Genomic DNA, 20,467 nt, shown 5'->3' with positions numbered 1-20,467 from the left:
GGCCAGCCATTAAGAGGTCCACACTTGGTGCTCTGGGCATCTGTCGCTGGGTTAACCATATTAAGCTTGGAGTTCCTGGTGTCTGACAGTGAAGTGGGGGAGGGGAGACCTGACTGGAAAAAACATACTGAGTCCATTAGATCCGGCTGTGGAGAAAAATTAGCCGTTGTTCTTGCAGCTGGGTATGCAAGCATCTCCAAGAGAAAATAGATGCTTGTGAACGCTGAACGAGGTATGGAGGGCATGTGCCCTCCGTCCACTGCCTGTCGTCATAGTTTGTTAACTTGGAAGGGCCAAATTTGGTTTCTGTAGTGTCTAACCTTACTGATGAAAGTTAAGCTCTTTTATAGGAGAACGTTGATTTTTCACATCAAATATCCTGAGATTAGAAGTCATGGCAGGAAAATGGTCAAAATGGTCCTTGGTCAGACTTGCAATGGGATTGGGGCCATAGCTTGATAGAGTGCTTGCCTAGCATGTGCAAAGCCTGGGTTGCATCCCTAACATCACAAAGAGATATAATCTGTGGGTGATTCACGTGATGGGGATGATATAGGGTTATAGATATAGAGTTACATAAACATTAGCGGGTGAGGGAATCTGCTAGACATGTCTAGGGCAAAGAAGCTCAAAGAGAATATCTAGAACTCTTCCCAAATAGAATGAAGCACCTTGGCTAGGCTCGTGCTTACCGTGTAAAAGCTTCAGTCAGACAGATAACATATGGGGGGGTGGTAAGATGGCTCAGTGAGCAATGGCACTTGACACCGGGTCTCATAACCTGGGTTCTATCTCTGGAACCCACATAGTAGAAGAGGAGAAACGACTCCTACAATTTGTCCTCTGACTCCCCTACACATGCATGGTCACACACACACACACACACACACACACACACCCAGAGAGAGAGAGAGAGAGAGACACACACACACACACACACACACAAATGAATACATGCAAAACACGTAAGGAAAGTATTTTAATAGCCTTGGTAGCACATTATCATCTTTCAGGGAAACGTGTACAGACTTGAAGCTGATTCATGAGAAAACTAGAACGAGAACCTTTATGTTTTACAGTAAGAGGGATGGTACGGGTAACGAGCGACGAGGGACAGACATCAGAATAGTGAGTGCTTGCTGGATGCTGAGGGCGATTCCAGCCATCAAGTTAAGAGCTCTGGATGTATTCATGCATTAAGTCAGCAGCCCTATAGGCAAGTGTTGCTATTCATAGTGTTAGTTCTAAACACGAATAAAGACATGAGGAAATTAAGTTTCTAAAGATACAAGGCCAGCAAATACTTGGTAGAGACTATGGCTTTGGATCCTGTGCTTCTAATGTCTATCTTTTTGTTTTGCTTTTGTGTTTGCTTTTTTTGTTGTTGTTAATGAACATTGTATTACCGATTAGTAGGAAGTATTCAGTACGAGATGCTCCATTTTAAGAATCCAGGAGAACGGCACTGAGACGGTCTTTGAAGTTGCAGTGCCCGCTCTGACCTACGTATGCACAGAATAAATGGGTATCTCATTTTGGAGATTTGAATTTAGAAGGCTTTGCAAGTTCAGGGCCTGAAGGGAGAACCTTTGACCACACCAGGCCGAGGCTACTGGTCTCTGTGTTGGTTAGCTGTTTGACCACGTGACTTAAGCTAGAATCATCCGAGAATAGGGAACCTCGGCAAAGTAATACCTCTGTCAGACTAGTGTACAAGGTGACCTGTGGAGCATTTTCTTGATCAGTGGTGGATGGGGAAGAGCCTAGATCCTTATGGGCAGTGCTCTCCCCTACCCCCGGGAACGTGGTCCTGTTAGTGGGGGAAGGCAGTGGGGAACCAGTAGACAGCATTCTCCCATGGCTTCTACTCAAGATTCCTGCTTTGAGTTCCTACCCTGAATTCCTTTGCTGATGGAGTGTGACCCGAGAGTAGCAATGGAAGCCGGCCTTCATTGTCCATGGAGATCGGTTAGTTCCAGAGCCTTGGGTCGGTAAACCCCGTACATAAAATGATGCAGAATTTGCCTATGATCCATTATGACAGACTCTATACTCCCATTTCCTTAAGTTCTGGGAGCAGAGTTTCACTGTTTAACCCAGACTGGCCGGGACTCACTACACTATGCATCCTAATCTGGATTCAAACTGGCAGCAATCCTTCTGCCTCAGCCCCTTGAGTGCTAGGATTAGAGACGTAAGCCAACATGCTCAGGTTCCCAAAAACCCTAACTCACGTCTCTCAGATTTGCAATGCCTAATACACTGGAAATGCTGTGGAAGTAGTTATGGTATGATATTGATTTGGGAATCATGACAAGATAGAAAACAGTCTGTATTCAGTACATATAATTTTTTTTCAAATATTTTCAATCCCAGGGCAGAAAGAAAAGCAGATGCACACATGGTGGGGTGGAGGGGGGTACCTGCAGAAATACATGTTAGATATCATATTCTTCTTGCCTAGCAGTACAGCCAGTACCAAGGGGACATCCACAAATGTGAATGGATGAACGAATTTAGATTAGATAGATGGCGATCTGTGGCCGACCTAAACCACAACACCTGTGCTTCTCTTTATAAATAAACTAAAACATAGCGGACACTAACGGAAGCATTTAAAATGGACACAAGGTCCCAACTGTTCTTCCTCATTTAAATGTCTGTTTCTGTTGTCCCCATAACTCTTCCCAGGATGCACGTGATCAAATCCCCTGCATGCACAGCATTGGGACTTTTCTGTGGCAGCTCCATTTGACACTTCATTTCTATGTGCCCAACGTAAAGATAAAACCCAGGGAATTGTGTGTGGTAGTGTCTCAGGAAAAAGCAGAAGTGAAATTAGGAAGTGGAATTTTCGTTTGTTTGTTTGTCTGTCTGTCTGTTCTGTTCTGGGCTTAGAGACTATTCCTGTCTGTGCCATTCTGTTTGAGAACGTTCGCATGTTTGGAAATATGTACAGCATCGTGTCCCGTGGGATGGCCAGAACGGGTCTCCTGAAGGGCCTGAAGTGTCTTTGTTCTTGCTCTTGGGGCTCTTGTCATTGGGGCTCTGTGGCACAATAGAAAAAGACCAGGACAAGAAGTCACAAGCCCGGGGCCCACCATCAATCACACGCTTAACCTCTGGCACCTCTCTTGGTCTCTCTTCATCAGAGCACCTTCCTCTGGGGAAGGAGGAAGAGACCCAGATGGCTGACTGGATCCTGTATAATGGTCCCTCTGGATGAAGCAGGAAGTTACTCAGAGGGAGGTCATTTAGGGGCTCTATGACTCAGCCTCGGGGACAGGAGGAAGACAAGGCTCCCTAAAGTACTGGTCAAGAATCAGAGCCATTAGGCCGAGCTTCCTCTCAAGTCGTTATTTCTACGCCCTCCTGACAGCCTGCCTGCTGCTACCCTACATGCCATCCCACAGCGCTTGTAAGTGCTGGTTGGAGAGGAAGTCCAGTGGAGCCGAGGCCTCTTCCTCAGCCCCAGCCTCAGCCACGCACAGGATGTGTGGACCTAGTAGGCTAATAGGAGCCAGGGCCCAGGAGGCCCCCCTGCTCATTACGGTTTCACAGAGCACCCTGTCACATTCGGGGCACAAAAACAATAGTTATTAGACACTTTGCTCTCTCTGTGGTTAAACATTTCCCTTCTTGGTTTTATACATGAGGGCACTTGGGACCAGAATGGGACAGTAGAGGACCTGAGACCATAAGAAGGCAAGGTCAAAGGCTCCCTTATCCGGAACCCTTAGGGTTCCAATGATGGCAGCAAACACCATTTTAGTAAAAGTCCTTCCTGATGGTTTCTCTAAATTTTGGAGATCTCATAATTCACTACTACTTCTGCAATCCTTACTATTAGAGACAGGGTCTTGATATGGATCTGAGGCTGATCCTCTTGCTGCAGCCTTCTGCATTATGGGCTTACAAGCAAGAGCCACCATGTTAGGCGGCCTCTTAACCCTTTATTCCCCATGCAAGCTCCTGTCACCCGGCCCATTCTCAACCATGGCATTTGTTGTCTCTCAGTCTCTAGCTGAAGCTGCTGAGTATTGAGGCAGATGCTTTGTAGAGCCCGGATGAAGGTAGCACTACAAGAAAAGAAACATGTATTATTATTATTATTATTATTATTATTATTATTATTTACAGTGTGGAAGAGAAACAGAGATCATGTAGGAGAGAACAAACTTGGTTGGGAGCGGCCTTCTCGAAGCCACATTGTTGCTCATTTGTGAAAAAGCACTCCCCTTGTAAAGTTAACCACGCATTAGTGAGAGTGAGAGCTGTTCTCACTAATTGGTGGGCTCCTGGGGGAAGGCTGTATTGTTAGCGGTTGCAGTAATGGACCAGGTGCCCTTGACTTCTGTTTCTGGTTGTGTGGCCCTAGGCACTTTCCCCTCATTTCTGTGTGCTTTGTTTCTTCTCCTCCAACCTCCCCCCATCCCACCCCTCCAAGAAAACTCGCAATTTTTCTTCACAGAAGGCGGGGAGGAGCAACAAAACAAAAGTGTGGGGATTTGTGGAGATGCCAGGCCAAACTGCCTTGATTTAACAGGTATTGATCAGTAGAAACTCTGACTATTGCGAGGAGTACATAGTTGCACTTCTAGTTAGATCGCTGGGCATTGAAGTAGCTGAAGCCCTTAGGGAGCTAGCCCAGTCTTTGCCATGGCTACCACATGTCTGGTGTGCCTTTAAGTAGGGTTCCAACTCACGGTGATGACTTTACAGGGTGGCAGGGATAGACTGACTTCTCTGAAAACCGAGGTCATGGAGGCTCCTCCTGAGTGGATCCCAGGAATGATGCAGTACCGGCATAATAATAGCTCATCCCTCGCTATTCACAGGAAGACGTGAAACTAGGCGTCTTCCCTTTGCTTTGTCCCATATTGTGTCTCTTGGTTGGTTGGTTGGTTATGTTTTGTTTCTGTTGTTTTTTTGGTTTTTTTGTTTTGTTTTGTTTTGTTTTGTTTTTGTTCGTTTGTTTGCTTTTACCATGCCAGCCTGAAAACTGAGTGTTGAGCAACCAGGGACCCTACCGTCATGTGAACAAAAATGTCCCAGACCCTCATGAAGAGCATAGTGCCTTTAGCTTAAATGACATCCAGCCTTTAATGCCAGCAGCAGCTGTCTCTGCCTTCTCCATCCCTTCAGTCCTCCAATTCCCGCCACCCACAACCTTGGGCAGCTCCCTGGCTCCCTAGCTCCACCCTCTCCTACGTGAGAAAAAAAAAATCAGTAGCCAGTATTGTTGCCTGTGTGCATATCCTCACCCATTTCTGCCGGATTCTTCCTATGTCCCCAAGAAGCTATATGATCTATGAAAACTACCCACGTGCCCCCCCCCACCTAACCCCTCCCACTGCCTCTGACTCCTGGCTTTCCTTCCCGGTATTTAATTTGCAAAATAAAAACCAAAATAAAGTTGTGCTAAAACAGCTATCAGGGAAGGCACTGTTTGGTCCCAGCTACGAAAAATTTTTCTACAGAAAATACATCACCCCATGCACACACACTGAGAGCCAGGACTCTGCTATTCACCCCTCAGAGCAGCCCTGACGCAGAAGCCCCGCCCCTTTCCCTGGACCGCCACTCTGGCTATAGAGCCGGGCTGCAGCTAACTAAAGAGAGGCGGCAGCAGACCCAGATGGTTTTGTTTGCGCCCTTTGGCAAACTCACGGATCTCCACACTGCACAGCATCGGGGACCACTTAGAGGAAAGGCATGGTTTGTGTTTTATATTTTTGCAAGGAGCCAGGGAAGGAGGAGTTGCCAGGAAACCGACCCTCAGAGGGGTGCTCCAGGATTCTTTATCAGGCCTGCAGGCGCTTCATTAAAACATGCACAAGTGTGGCTTTCTCCTGAGCGTTCATGCCAGGTGTAGCTTCCTTTCCTCCCGGGGAGGGGTCTACCTTCTCTGGTCTGTACATCAGATACCGGCGGGGCCCTTAACTCCCATCCCCCACTTCATGCGACCGAGACCAGGACCGGCTATATCATTTGCAGGGCCCACGCCAAATAGATAAAAAAACACGTTGGAAATTTCAAGATGTCAACAGCAAGCGCATGACCCTCTTGAACGAGGGGCACTTGAGTCACACATCCATAAAGCCAGCCCTGTACGGGGCCTACTTTGCTTGGTTAGGGTTGGTATAGGGTAGGGTCTAAGAAGGACAACCTTTTCTTTTGGGGTAAGGGGGAGAATAAGTCTTTATCCTGACTGTAAGATTTCTAGCACACGCATAATCTAATTTTTTTAAGCTCCAAGCCAAGACCTGGGAGATGTAAGTACTCAGGTGGTTCTGCAGTTACTGTCTCTCTTTTTGCCAGCATCTGGAAGCTCTAGGAGTGTAAGGAAACCACAGTGAGATCCAGGGGACCTGGAGGCTCTAAGAGATCCATGACAGGGAGACCATGTCTGTTAAGTACTTATTTCTCCTCCATTGCCCAACCTGAGCCTACCTAGAACCTGCTAGGGATAAGATTGGTCTGGAGCTGAATTACTACAACTTGGAAAGAAGGGAGCCTCGATTTAAACAGAAACTTCAGACTCTAAAACCTCTGTGTCTTGCCATAGCGTGGGTACAGTATGACAAGCTACGCATAAAGCCAAGGTCATAGTAGAGTCCAGTAGTTCTATGGCTTCGGTGAAGTTTAGTTAAGGTATACCCAACGTGTAGGTATCAGACTCAAAGTGTCTACACTGAGTGTCTACACTGAGGGACGCTGAGACATAGTTCTGTGTGTTTTAAGTGACAAAAAAAAAACCCTACTGAGACAGGATGGACCAGAAGCCATCTGAGCCAGCGCAAGACTTCGGAGCACTTAGAATTCCGTAGAGGAGAGCGGGAAGCCAAAAGAATGCAGCCTCTCTAGAAATCAGTTTTAATTGCTGCCGGGTCTTACTTGGGTGGTAAACATCGTGGGCCCGGAGAAAAACAGGTCTCAAGGAATAGAGGGAAATGGCCTTTGTGTGTGAAAGGTGGATGCTGTAATAGAGCTGGGAACTCCGTCTGGAACAAAACCTAAAAAACCGTGCCTGTGCGGCCACACGAGGTGGAAAAAGGGGGTTTTCCAGAGAAGAATCAGTCATTTTCTCAGGGAAAGACCAGACCCCTGCTTTACAAAGCAAACTCACATTCTAAGCGTATAGAAGGAGATGGGAGCTGCGTGAATAAAATAAATGCAAACTCACTCGTGTACACTGAGCTTTAGCCCCTGGTGACATTCCCCAGACCGCTAAGTAACTTTCACTTTCACCCAGAAAAAGCCACCCCACTCCTAGAACAATCGGAAGCGGCTCTAATTGCCTCCCAACCTCAAGATCGGCTACTTTGGCTCCTGGGGTTCCCTTGTTCTGTCAGTGCCACAGCACGACTCGGTGTCCCCGCCGGACAGAACCCCTGCTCCCCCACCCCGCTTTGTGCTGGAAAAAAAAAAAAAGAATTACAAACACGCACTGTGATCATGACTTGCCTGCCCCCAACTATGGTCGCACAGCCTCCGCCCTCCAGCGAGCGAGGATGTCTGAGGCTCTTACACTTTAGCGGCAGGAAGTGGAGTCCCGAAGGGAGGCTGGGAATTTGAACGCCTTCCCATTTCAGCACTCGAGGGGAGGAAGCGCTGCTCAGCCCTCCGCGTACACAGATGGCTACCGCTCCCTCCTGAGCGCCGCCGCGTTCCGGGCTCCGAGCCTCCGAGCCTCCCTCCCCTCGGCTCCCCGCCCCCACCTCCGCTCCCTCTTCTTGGAGGGAAAAGTCTGCAGAGCTGGGGACTGTCTTGGAGAACTCAACAAAGGCTGGAGCCAAAGGGGAACCAACTTGAAAAGGAACTCGTTTTGCGTCTGTTAAGGAACCTGCAGGGAAAAATCCACACCTACTGTGTGTGTGTGTGTTTCAAGCTCTAGTAGTAGGCGGGCTCCCGGGAGGAAGCACCAACAACTAAGGTTTCAGCCTTGATAAGGAGACTCCGCTGTTGAAAGGTTAATCAGCGAAGAAGGGACAGCGCGACCCTGTAACTTAACTACTCCTGAATTTAAACTGCGCTGTTTTCCGTCCAGATATTCCAATGGAGGCAGTTGGAGAATCTGTATTTCAGGGAAAAGAAGTTTTCCGTGGAAGTTCATGACCCTCGCAGGTAAGCGTTAAGAAGCCCTTTTCTTTTGAGAGTGTGTGCGGTGTACTATTTGCACGTTGATTTTGTGTGGCTGTGATGGTGTGTGTTCCCAAACGACCAGTCTGGGGTGAGGGGAGAGGATGGTGAATCCCGAGCAGGACAGAGTTCACATCAGACTGTAAAGCTTTGTGGTGATAAATGCAGATGACAGTCTCATCTGGTTACATGTCACTTGTGTGCATGCGCCCTCTCTTCCTCGTGTGTGTGTGTGTGTGTGTGTGTGTGTGTGTGTGTGTGTGTGTGTGTGTGTAAGAGGAAGCATTGTGGCACTTTGGAACAACATTGAGTTACATGGGGACATTCCTGCTTAACAGACAGGAGACCAAAGGCTTCCTTGCTAGAACTGCTAAGCCTACTTCAGACAGGATGGTAGACTGTCAATCAAAGTAGTTGGGCTCATTTATTCTGGTCCAGGAGCTGTGATTTATTTATTTTTTTTATGTTAGTTTTGTGGGTGTATATGAAATAAATTCAGTTCTTTTTCCTTCTTCCTACATTGTACCAGCCATTGTTCCCGAGAACTCCAGTCTGAAAAACCTGTGTTCCAAGTTGGATGCTAAACAATAAGTAGGGTTCCAGTTTGGAATGCAGAGAGCCCTGCAGGAAAGGAGTCCGGGCACCACCAACCCCATGTTTTCCCTCTTTGTCTGCTGGCAACAGTAGCCCACAGCCAGCAACAGGGTTTCCCTAAGCCAGGCCTGACCCCTCAGAATAAATTGCTATGTGCAGGTCCAGATGCAGACTGACAAGAGAGTAGGCCTCAGAAGATACTAAATAGATCAGATGCGCTCTAGAAGCCAAAGTGGGTTCTGGTGGTGGTGACACCCGGCCCCGAGCTTAGGAGGAAGTACTGGCAGCCACCCCACCTTGCACTAGGCTTCTGAGCATCCAGACCAGCAGCTGTGGCCTCCAGGGAGCTGGGGACTCAGGATGAGACATTGCCTGCAAGGAGAAGGCCGAGGTTTGTACAGAAGCCCTCATGCCTGCTGCTGCTGCTGCTTCTGATAACCCAGCTGGGTTGTGTACCTCCTTGTAATCTACACAGAACAGCCTCCCCTCCTGTAGGCGAGAGTTTATCCCTGCCCCACAGTTACCATGAGACTAGCAACTAGAGAACAGAACGTTCTAGAATTTGAGTTTCTGTAGTCAGGTGCAGAGGGTGACTTTAAGCAGAAGGGTTGTTTGTTCTGTGATTCTCAGGACCATGGATGTATTTCATGGTCTAAAGACCCTCCTCCACAGAGCACAATCTGTCTGCACAGGCCACGGAGGGGCAGGTGGATGCCAAAAATAATAATCCAGCTGAGGAGAAACTCGCTGCTATTTTTCCAGGTGAACTTATGTCAGACTAAGATTCACAGACAAATGAGAGGAGAAGGAGTAGGAGTGTAAGGGAGAATCGAATTCTACACCATGATCATATACAGAAAGGGGATGCCTGACAGCAAAAGTTGAAAAGAAAAGAAAAGAAAAGAAAAGAAGAGAAAAGAAAAGAGGACCTGTTCTCCTGAGTGCAGGGAAGAGACAGAGGGAAAGGATTTACCCCAGTGTGTGTGTGTGTGTGTGTGTGTGTGTAGTGTGTGTATGTATGTATGTATATAGTGTGTGTCTGTGTCTGTGTGTCTGTGTGTATGTCTGTGAGTGTCTGTATATGTGTCTCTGTGTTTGTGTGTGTCTGTGTATGTGGGTGTGTCTCCGTGTGTGTGTCTGTGGTTATGTCTATGCATGTGTGTCTCTCTGTCTGTGGGTATGTCTGTGTATTTGTCTCTGTGTGTGTACGTGTGTGTGTGTGTCTATGTGACTGTGTAGGTGGGTGTGTCTGTGTGTGTATGTATGTGTGTGTGTGTGTCTGTATGTGTGGTGTATACACACATGTATACTCCTTCTGTGTCTGAAATTTCATCAGTGATAGAATTACTAAATTTTTTTCTCTTTGCCAAGGAAGGTCTAGGAATATAGGAAAGACACCTAACATCATACATTACCATAATGGGCTCTTGCCTTAGTTAGCAAAAGGGATCTATCTCATACATGTTCCTCTATGGTAGATATGAAAGGCTGAGTCAGCATCCTCTTCCGTCAGGAACTGTTAGCAGAATTGGGGACACCAGCAAAAGAAGCCATTGATGGGGGTTGCCAACTACTGGCAGTGTTTTGATATTTGCACACATGTGCTCCCCAGATAGTTCCTCACTATGACGTAGGAAAGAAATCAAGGCGCAGACATCGAGTGTTGGTAGCTAGTATATGATACAGGCTAGATTTGAACCCTAGAAGTCTGAGGCCAGAGCTTACGAACACGAGTTCCTCATGCATGCCAGTTCTGGTGTACTGAGTGTCAAGTGGTACGGATCAAAGTGCTGAACGATGTGGCCACCAGAGGCCTCACTGGTCATGTGGTCTTCCCGAGGAGCAGAGATCTGAGCTGAAACCCATGGGTTACTAGGATCAAAGCCACGGGTGGGCCCTCAGGACAACTGAAGAAAGGAGATTTTTATGTGGATAGAGAAGCAGTCTGAGCTCAGAGTATGAACTTCTTCCCTGAGGAAAGCACATCTGAGTCCACCATGATAGAGGCATCACTTGGGGCCAAAATAACTTTCTGGGTGGAATGGGGCAGATCTAACTGGAACCTCTCTTTCCCTGTTGGGCCTGCCCCGGAGAACCTGTGGTGGACTGTAGCCTCAGTTCTTAACTGCCTTTGTCTCTGTCATCCTCTAGGTTTAGTGACACTGATCCATGGCTGAGGTTTAGGCAGAGTAGACGTCGAGGTGGGAAGGGCTGACAGGAGAGATGACAGAGGAGATAAAATCCTGATGGAGCAGGCAAGAAGCTCTGAGTATCTGATGTAGATGTTCCCTTGAAGCTGACTTCCCGATGAACCACTTCTGCCTCCCTTACTGTGTTCCCTGGAGAGCTGTAGCAGCTGGATTTTACAGCTCTCTCTACTGTACAGAGTACATTTCAAGTTACTTTTTCTGCCTCCTTCTGCTTTCCTGGGGGGGTGATTTATTTACTAGGAGTTCAGATGGCAGCTACTTGACTCCCCAAAGACCTATGGGGGAGCCCCCCATGGGCCCCCTTTTCATTTTCTCCCCACAGAGCTGTTTTATTCATTGATTTTTTTTCTCCCTTAACTTTTTTTTTTAAACTAAACTGGAAGTTGGGGAGTGCCCCACCCTAATCACCAGATTTGAATTTCCACTTCATGTGGTTATGAAGAAGCCCCACAGTTTAATCTTTAGCTTAAAGAACAGGACAATAAGACCAGCATTTAATTTCAAAGGAAAATGAGGGGTGGAGTGAATGCTGTTTTTCATAAGTCCCTATGAGACTACAGTTCTTCCAAATGAGATATTTTCACCCCAAAAACACTGATATTTCTTCTGATACATGATCAAGATCCCTGCTTACACCCCAAGCTCCCAGCATCTCCCTGCTTCTTTTTGGTATGCACAATGGTTTGTGAGTGAGGGGCCACAGCACACAAATGGGGGTCAGAGGTCATCATCTTCCACCTTGTGTGAGACCGGGGCTTGTGTCCTTCGCTACTCGTACATGCCAGGCTAGGTGGCACAAAAGCCTTCAGGAATTAATGTCGGGTCCCTGCTTACCACCTTACCATAAGCATACTGGGATGTGCTGGGATGTGTATATGGCATCCAACTTAATGGGGCCTCCGTAGAGCCAAGTTCAAGTCCTCATACTTTGTAGGTTAAGTGCTTTGCGCACTGAGCCATCTTCCCAGCCTTGCTCCCCCTCCTTCTCCCCCCCTCTCTCCCCCTACCATTGCTTTAATTTGTTCTAAGATTTTAAAATATTTAAAAATATCTAATTATGTTTATCTGTGCATATGTGCATTGCCTTTGTGCGTGAGTGTGTGCACATGTGTGTGTGTGTACCTGTATGCGTATGCATGTATGTTTATGTAGCAGAAGTCAAAAGACAACTTCTAAGAGTCCTTTCTCCCCTTATATCACACGGTCCCAAAGGATCGAACTCAGGTCGTCAGGTTTGGCAACAAGTCGTCTCTGACCCCATTGTTGACTTAATTGGTGCATCCTATAGAGTTAGTTCACGGGTGCTGGGAGGCGGTGGTGCACACCTTTAATCCCAGCCCTTGCAAGACAGAGACAGACTGTTCTACAGAGTGAGTTTCAGGACAGCCAGGGAGGGGTATACAGAGAACCCCTATTTCAAAAGAACAAAATGAAAACACCACGACAATAGAAAGAATTTTCTTCACTGATGATAATGGCCCTTATAAACCTTTTATCCCCATCAAAATACCATTCATGTTTTGAGACGGATGCTTCCCGTTCTTGTTTTTAAGCTCCACGTGCCTCTCTCTACTCCATATATACTCCAGTTAGAATTGAAAGTGTATACGGAGTTTGGGGGAATGACTGGCTCCTCTTTCTCTGCCTTCCCTCTCCTGACTCTATGCTCTGGGATGAAGGGATAACAAGTTAATCTGCTCCATTTTCTTTAGTGGGTGCATGCGTTCCTAGCTACCCACCCTAATGTTCTGAATTTACGAATGAAAGGCATATGTATGTAACCTTTTATTTTAATATGTCTTAAACAGCACAGTTTGGGTACTTCCAGACCTCCCTGAGGCTAACACACTCTCCACTCTGATATTCCTGAGTTATTACTTACTGAAACCTGTCTTCTTTTTTTTTTTTTGGTTCTTTTTTTCGGAGCTGGGGACCGAACCCAGGGCCTTGCGCTTCCTAGGCAAGCGCTCTACCACTGAGCTAAATCCCCAACCCCTGAAACCTGTCTTCTATGTAGGCCACCACGGACCCAGGCCTGCAGCCCTTGTGGGTCATGACCCTCAAATTTTACATCTTGGCAACAACTCTGTCTCTCTGTCCTACACTCCTCAGGCTAGGACCTTCTCCTGGAGTAGTGGCCCAGCCGTTGAGCTGCTTATTAAAAATAAGGCGCTGTGTGTGTGTGTGTGTGTGTGTGTGTGTGTGTGTGTGTGTGTGTGTGTTTCATTCTAAATTCAAAACATTGGGGTGGGTAGCGACGAGCGCCTACACACCCAATGGGGAGTTTAGAGTGGGTTTAACTACCACAACTTCACTGGGAACGTATCTGCAGTGGATAACCAGAATTTTCAGGGAACATCCATCTAGTTAGAGTAAATGCAGGAAGTTCCACCATGTAGGAAGTGCTCGGGCCTGTGGAGAGGAGGAAAGAATTCACCCCTCTTCCCTTTAGGCGGCATCACCTGGTTAATGAAGAGTATTAAGGTTATTGTCAAAGGCTTTTCCTGGCTCGGAGATTTGTCTTGGCTCCTTGCCAAGAGCTGAAGCTCAAAAAGGACGATCAGGTGACCTAGAGTGACCCATCTGGCCCCAGGCTTGAGGTGTCAGCTTCTAGACACAGCATGGCCATGTGGATCCTTGAGTGTGAATGTACCTGTATGCGTGTGTTTCTGGGCGAGCTCCTCTGTTCCCTTCTTGTCAGTGAACTCTCTCTTAAGGCTGTTTTACTGAATGACCGCACTCCCCCCACCACACACACACACACACACACACACACACACACACACGGACTGAACGAAGCTTGCTTCCCTTGCTTTTGCAGGGCTTCCGTGACCAGGAGGACTTTTGGGCACAGTGGCATTGCCGTGCACACATGGTACGCGTGTCCGGCGCTAATCAAGTCTATCTGGGCGATGGCGATTAGCCAACACCAGTTCTATCTGGACAGAAAGCAGAGTAAGGTAAGCAACCAGGCCTTCCACCAGGCAGCTAACTGGGCTGTGAGGCAGCCATTTAGGGATGGAATTAGATGGGTAGGGGAGGAGGGAGGGGCTGTGTCCTTGGCTTGAGACCTATGTGGGTAAGGGCTTGCCTCTTGGGGCTACAGGCAGGAAAGAGAGGAACATCACAAAATCTTTAAGAGGCCATGCTGGGTGCTACCTGACAGGGAGGTGCTTGAGCCTCAGGTACAGCCCTTAGGAATTCTGAACATAGTTTCGGGGGTTCTGGAGGCTCTCTTAGTAAGCTCTCACACCCTTACTGGTGTTCAAACAGTGGCACATTGTTTTCTTTGGGATGGGGGTGCAGATAACCATCCTCACTGAATAGACAGGACTAACAGCTTAGGGAAATGGCTGTGAAACCCCCCCCAGGCTTTTCCAACTGCCAACTCTGTTTTTAAAACGTAAAACTGGAAAAGTGAAAAAGGAAAAACAAAACAGAAGCAGCGCCAGCTCTGACTCCCTCAGGTAGACCTGGAGCCCGGGGCATTGGGAACCTGCCATCTCTGAGCCCAAGAGGTTCATCCACTCCCTGCCTGAAAGGCTAGCCGCGCTTTCTGGTGGGTGGGAGAACGGCACACTTCTGGTTCACACAGGGCTTACAGCAGCACGCTGCCCTCCCCTTCTCCACCTGGCCTCCCCTCTCCCTTTCCCAGGGACCCCACAGGCCACTCCCATTCAAGGTATCTCAGAAGAGGAGTGGAGATGGCTGTAAGCCTGCCTCAGGATTCTACAGGCCTCAGGTCATGGGAACACTCGACAGAATCAGCCTTGGCCCCTCTAGTGCTCCCACCAGGCATACGAAGTTGCCTCCCTAAGTTCCCAGGGACAGGTGGCATTTAATGGATCAGCGTGATTGGATTGGTACCCTCTTGGCTCTTTTTCCCTTTATTGTGGGGTTCCTTTTCTCCTCTGGAGGAGAAAGCAGGAATTGGGAGTAAAGTAAGTTGCAGAGAGTGAAAGGAAACCAGCAGAAACGACTGCCCCCCTTCACTCCACCTTCCAAATCATGGCTTGTCCCCTGTCACAGCCACTATCTGCTTTGCGAAGTATTGATTTCTTTTTTCGTTTTTATTTTCTGTGTCTTTCTGATCCTTTTATTAAGTCGCTTTTGGGGTGACTGAGTCTGGATGTGTGTGGCGTTCTTGTGGCTGATAGCATCCTACACTCTTCTAGTGGTGACGGGCCTTGGCACAAGCCTCTGAAGCTTGTTTAGATCAAAAGAGACCGGGCCACAGCGGTTTGACTCATGGTAGATACTGAGACAGTATGTGGGGGTCGCTGCCCTGCTCTCTAGTAGACAGTGTAAGAGGTCAACACCCACAGACATTGATCTCCTCCTGGGTTGCTTGCTGGTGGGTTCTAACGGTTGGAAGGTGGAACGTCTCTCCTGGATCCCATTGTCAGTACCTCTTGAGGGTAGGATTCTATTCCACCCCCATATTCTAATACCATAGTTTGCAATGGAGACAGGAAGTAGCCTATTTCTCCCACAGGACAGTGCCGTGTCAGCAGCTGGCTTGGGGTCCTCTTCCCCATGCTGTTTTTTTTGTTGTTGGTGGTGTGTTTTTTTGTTTTTTGTTTTTGTTTTTTTGTTTTTCAGTTTCCTGAGTGTCTCAAGTAGTTTATTCTTGGGGTTCTTTAAAAAAAAATGCCTATGAGAAGCCTTGTTTAGCAGACTTCCAGTTAGCCATGACGGATACAGTAAATGACGCCCTGGAAGAAATGATCACCAGTCATTTTTTTAGCAGGAAGCATTATTTAAGAGACAAGCCGAGGGCTGGAGAGACAGCTCAGTGGTTAAGAACACTGACTGCTCTTCCAGAAGATCCGAGTTCATTTCTCAGCAACCTCATGGTGCTTCATAGCTACCTCTGACTCCAGTTGCAGGGGGGTCTGACAATCTCACACAGACATATATGCAGGTAATAGTGATGCATGTAAAACAAAAATACATTATAAGAGAGAGAGAGATCCAGCTATAGGAGAGACAAAGACAGACTGCTTCTTCAAGGCTAACCTAATCCATATAGAGAGTTCTAGACAAGCAAAGGTTACTTTCTTAATGAGACTCTGGCTCAAAAAAAAAAAAAAAAGAAAAAGAAAAAGAAAAGAAAGGCAAAACCAAAGGCCAAAAGTATGAGGAAGCTCTCAGCTATCCTTTTCTGTTTACTCTGAAGGACAAAAGAGAATAGCCAGATTCCCAGAGGAACAGAATTTTACCCAGGAATCATTCCATGGCCATGAGGGCCTTAGCTATGTATCGGGCAAGAAGCATTTGTTTTCTTGTGGCTCTAGGACCCTAAGCCGTTATCGATAAGCAAGTTCTATACCACTGAACTTTGTTCTTAGCCCTGCATGTCACTTAAGAGTCAATTCTCAGGGTTGGGGATTTAGCTCAGTGGTAGAGCGCTTGCCTAGCAAGCGCAAGGTCCTGGGTTCGGTCCTCAGCTCCAGAGGGAAAAAAAAAAAAAAGAGTCAATTCTCTAACCTCACTGTCAGGTGAGGACCAAGCTCCTCTGTTTGGATTATTTTCCAGCTCTGTGACCTGGTCAGGCTTCTTATCACATGTGTTTTTGCTTTCTCTAATTAGAGAACAGAAAAGGCACTTCCTGACCCAGATTAGTAGCTGGTGAAATGACACGGTTTGCGAAAGTGCTTTAGGAAATATGTTTTATTTTAAGAAAACCGTAATTTATTAATATCTGCATGATTAAGCTGACCCATCCCCCTGCCTAATGCTGCATCAAATTTAAACTTTCTGAGAAGCCCCACATTAAATCGGAGATGGTGAAACACTCGGTAGGAATTACATTGCAATACCGCGCGTTTCTGGGATGTCATGTGACCCATCTCTGGTGGGCACCATGGCCTCTGTGAGTGAGTGTCAACAGGTCTGGGATGGAAAGCTTCAGACGTTTCTGGACAGCCAGTGTAGGCTGGCACCCTGGCAAGGCCTCACATTCTACTCTCTGGGGCCGCCAACCTTTCCTTCCTCTGAAGGGCTCCCAGCATAGTTCAGGCCTCCCAAGTGATGTTTATCAGACCCAGAGAAACAAGTACTGTCTAGTGGTTTGAGTCAGTGAGAGCCGTAGCCAAGACCTCTTCCCTGACACCCAGATTACTCTTCTTCAGCGTCATTGTGCAAATTGTTTTTGGAAAGCCTCCCCCCCTCCCAGTCTTCTCTCTCCCCATTTCTTCCTTCCCCTTCCTTCTGCTTCCTCTCTCTCCTTTGGCTCCCGAACATGTCCACGAAGGAGACCTTCTACCGCCGACGGCAAAATGGTGGGAAATTGGTTCCTTGCAGTGCATCGAGTATACGAAGCTTCTGCAGACACGAATTATAATTGATCATTTATATCTGCCGATTCTAAAGATCAGAAATGCTGGCATAAGGATCCAGTGACCGTTGCATCCTGGAGCCAAAGAATGTTTTACAGACTTCAGGGGAACGTCTTTGAAAGCTCACATTGTTCAGAGTAACTAATAGATGCTTTTCCTCTGACCTCAGAGCGGTGCGCTCTGGAGTTGATGTGCTCTCTCCTCCTTAAGCTTTTACTTTTTTATCTTTTCTTCATCCAATCTGTCATTTATTCCTCCTAAAATAAACTCCATGATAGAACAAATTAAGGCTGACTCATCAAACGTCAGTACCACATGAGTGTCCATTTGAGATTGTTTAGGGACTCGGGCTGACACAGAGACCTTGCTATACAAGAAGGGAATCTCCTAGAAGTGTTGGGTCATTGCGATAGGCCCATTCCAGAAAGTTCTTAAAGTTGCCTGAATCTAGACTAGATTAGAAAAAGACTATCTGTTGTTGCTGCTTCTGTGTTTTGGTTTTCTGCCACCAAGGTTGATATATAAGGGCTCAGGGTAGACTGGGGAGTGGGGAGATGGGTAGGGGGTTCATCTGAGGATTTCCATGTGATTAATGGGATCCTTAATATGTCAAGTAGAGATGTCAGTCATAAAATCACACCCAGATTCTAATTTATATCCCATTCCTATTGCAATGGCCTTGGCATAGAGGATCTGGCATGGTCCTCAGCCCAACTCTGTGACGTGGGCTTTAACTTCTTCATGGTATAAACGGCCTCTGAGGATCATAGAGGTCGAGGATCAGAGTCTGCCAGTGACCAATCAGGAGAAGCTCCTGGACCCTTGGCCCTGTGCTACTGGGTTTGATGAGATGCTGCTCTGTAGCTGTTCGAGTGGTCTTAGTAGTGAGCGGAAGGAGTGGATCGTGCTTGCTCTGAAGGATAAAGCCAGATGGGTGCTGTAGATACGGAGAGTCCACATGAACTAGAAAGCCCTTCCCGCTTCCTGCTGCAGTCCAAAGGCTGCCGAACCTGGCAGCGGGGTTTGTTTATAAACAAGGGGGCCCTGACCTGAGGAAGTCTACCAGATTCTAAATGTAAGAAGGAGGAGACCCAAGTCAAAGCGCCGATGCGAGGGAAGGAGGGGAGGAGGAAGACAGTTCACTTCGGGTGAACAACTCCAAAGCCAAAAATCCAGGGGCTTCTCCTGGCCGGAAGTCGCTGTTGTTCATCTGGACAGGCAACAGCAGACCAGAGGAAGGGCCCAGATAGCCTCTGTGGGACAAATAACAGACCCTGAGCAAAGGAGGAAGCCTGTAAATCAGGAAGAGGGGACAGTGGTGTGCAGGTCTCACCAAGGCTGTCGGAATCTGTCTGGAGCCTTGTGGGTGTGGAAAGACCTGCTCTCAGGCAGCAGCCTCCCAGTGAGCTCCCCAGCGCCACCACAGAGGGCCAGGGTGTGCTTAGACTGTCATTCCTAGTGGTGCTCCTGATGTGTGCGGTATCATAAGGACGCCGATTGCTAAAACAACCGCAACCAATTGCAGAATGCCAAATAGTGACTATAGAAAGAAAACATGATGCACTTCCAATTAGAAACGGTGTAGCTAAAGCAGACGGCCTTCCTGGGGAAAAATCGCTTTTAGGGATGGATTTGTAAACTGCAAACAAAATGGTTGTGGGTTCTCCTCATTAGCTATGACCATTAGCCTGGCAGGGTCAGTTGACCTGCATACAGCATGGAGTGGAATCTGAACGGCAGTGTGAAGACTTTGCAGCCTTCGAATATTTAATCAGTGAAAATCGAAGCAAATCTTGTGACAGATGCCGTTGGCAGGACCTCAGTATTCCAGAGGTTTCCATATTGTGTGTATAGTCTTTACAGACGTAGGATGACAGTATCCCATCATCTAAACTTCCGCTGATCACATGGGTACTAACTGAAGACGTTGAATAACTTCTAAATTTATTGTTTCGTGAATTTGTTTCACAAATCCATAGCTGTCGTTCATAAAGCTAGAAATTCATTTTCTCCTTGTTTAAGCATAAAATAAGTATAGTCACAATGGTGTGTGTGCATGTGTGTACACGCATGTGTGTGTATGTGTGTGGTACATATCCATGTCTGAATGTGTGTGCATATGTGTATGTGTGTGCATGCATGTGTGTGTGTTTGTGTGTGTTTACATGTGCATGTCTGAGTGTACGTTTGTGTGTATGTGTGTGTATGCATGTGCATGTGTGTGTCTGAATGTGTGTGTGTGTGTGTATGTGTGTGTGTGTATGTGTGTGTGTTTGTGTGTGTGTTTGTGTGTGGTACATGTCCATGTCTGGATGTGTGTGTATGTGTGTGTGTGTGTGCATGTGTGTGTCTGAATGTGTGTTTGTGTGTGTGTGTATGTATGTTGCTAGTGGTTGAGCCTAGGATCTTGTATACACTAATGAAGTGCTCCACCATGAGTTATACCTCTTTATTAGACTCTTTATGTTGAGAATGGATGTCTCACTAAGTCACCTGAGCTGGCTTTGAATTTGTTCTTTGGCCCAGGCAGTCTGTAAATGCCTAATCTCCCTGCCTCAGCTCTCCCAAGTAACTGGGATTACCCACCTTGACACAATTTTTCATTTGTTGTTCTTGTCAAGCAGAGAAGAAAGGAGAGGAGAGGGAGGGAGGGTTGGAGGGAGGGGAGGGGATGCCTTACACACAGCTTGTCTCCTCTGACTACAGCTCATCCCTCTGTAGTAGGTGTTAACTTCCCTGGCTTTCAGGAACAATGAGGCTCAATAAGATAAAATGCCTTTCCCAGAGCATAGAGTACAAAGACCACACTCTTCCCACTATGCTCTGTAGCCCACAGTATCCTGGGCTGAGAATTCCAGTTTGTGTGGCTTCTGAGCCACCCTAAATTCAGGATTACAAGGAGGCAGGCACTTTCTGTTCCTTCCATAACCTGTTTACCTTCCCTTTCCAGTCCAAGATCCATGCGGCTCGAAGTCTGAGTGAGATCGCCATTGACCTAACAGAGACAGGGACGCTGAAGACCTCAAAACTGGCCAACATGGGGAGCAAGGGGAAGATCATCAGCGGCAGCAGTGGAAGCTTGCTGTCCTCAGGTAAGGCCTGAGCCTGAGACACCGTCCATAGAATGGCTTCCCTCCAGGGAGTGGAGGACACCATGAACAGAAGGCCACTGGATATGCT

At 47.4% G+C, this 20,467-nt stretch overlaps 1 protein-coding gene and 1 long non-coding RNA gene across 13 annotated transcripts in view; one reads left to right on the top strand and one right to left on the bottom strand.

Moving 5' to 3' along the window:
• Frmd4a (FERM domain containing 4A) overlaps window positions 1–20,467 on the top strand; it is a 590,863-nt gene that overhangs the window by 528,750 nt on the left and 41,646 nt on the right. For 10 of the 12 annotated variants that reach the window (XM_039095788.2, XM_063276496.1, XM_039095786.2 and 7 more), the window contains 3 exons: window positions 8,051–8,127; window positions 13,768–13,906; window positions 20,238–20,379. In XM_039095788.2, coding sequence (XP_038951716.1) covers window positions 8,051–8,127; window positions 13,768–13,906; window positions 20,238–20,379 — 358 coding nt within the window. Of the gene's footprint in view, window positions 1–8,050; window positions 8,128–9,108; window positions 9,128–9,348; window positions 9,499–13,767; window positions 13,907–20,237; window positions 20,380–20,467 lie in introns of those variants that run through there. The other 2 variants (XM_039095794.2, XM_039095793.2) reach the window with 2 other exon arrangements.
• On the bottom strand, window positions 2,330–8,052 carry LOC120097893 (uncharacterized). Its single transcript, XR_005495755.2, has 2 exons — window positions 7,452–8,052; window positions 2,330–4,079 (listed from the first exon to the last, which is right to left on the bottom strand). It is a non-coding gene; the product is annotated as an uncharacterized LOC120097893 (long non-coding RNA).

Source organism: Rattus norvegicus, chromosome 17 (assembly GCF_036323735.1).
Source record: "Rattus norvegicus strain BN/NHsdMcwi chromosome 17, GRCr8, whole genome shotgun sequence".
Classification (NCBI taxonomy): domain Eukaryota; kingdom Metazoa; phylum Chordata; class Mammalia; order Rodentia; family Muridae; genus Rattus; species Rattus norvegicus.
The sequence above is the reverse complement of the archived record's forward strand: the minus strand, read 5'-3'. Positions and strand labels throughout refer to the sequence as shown.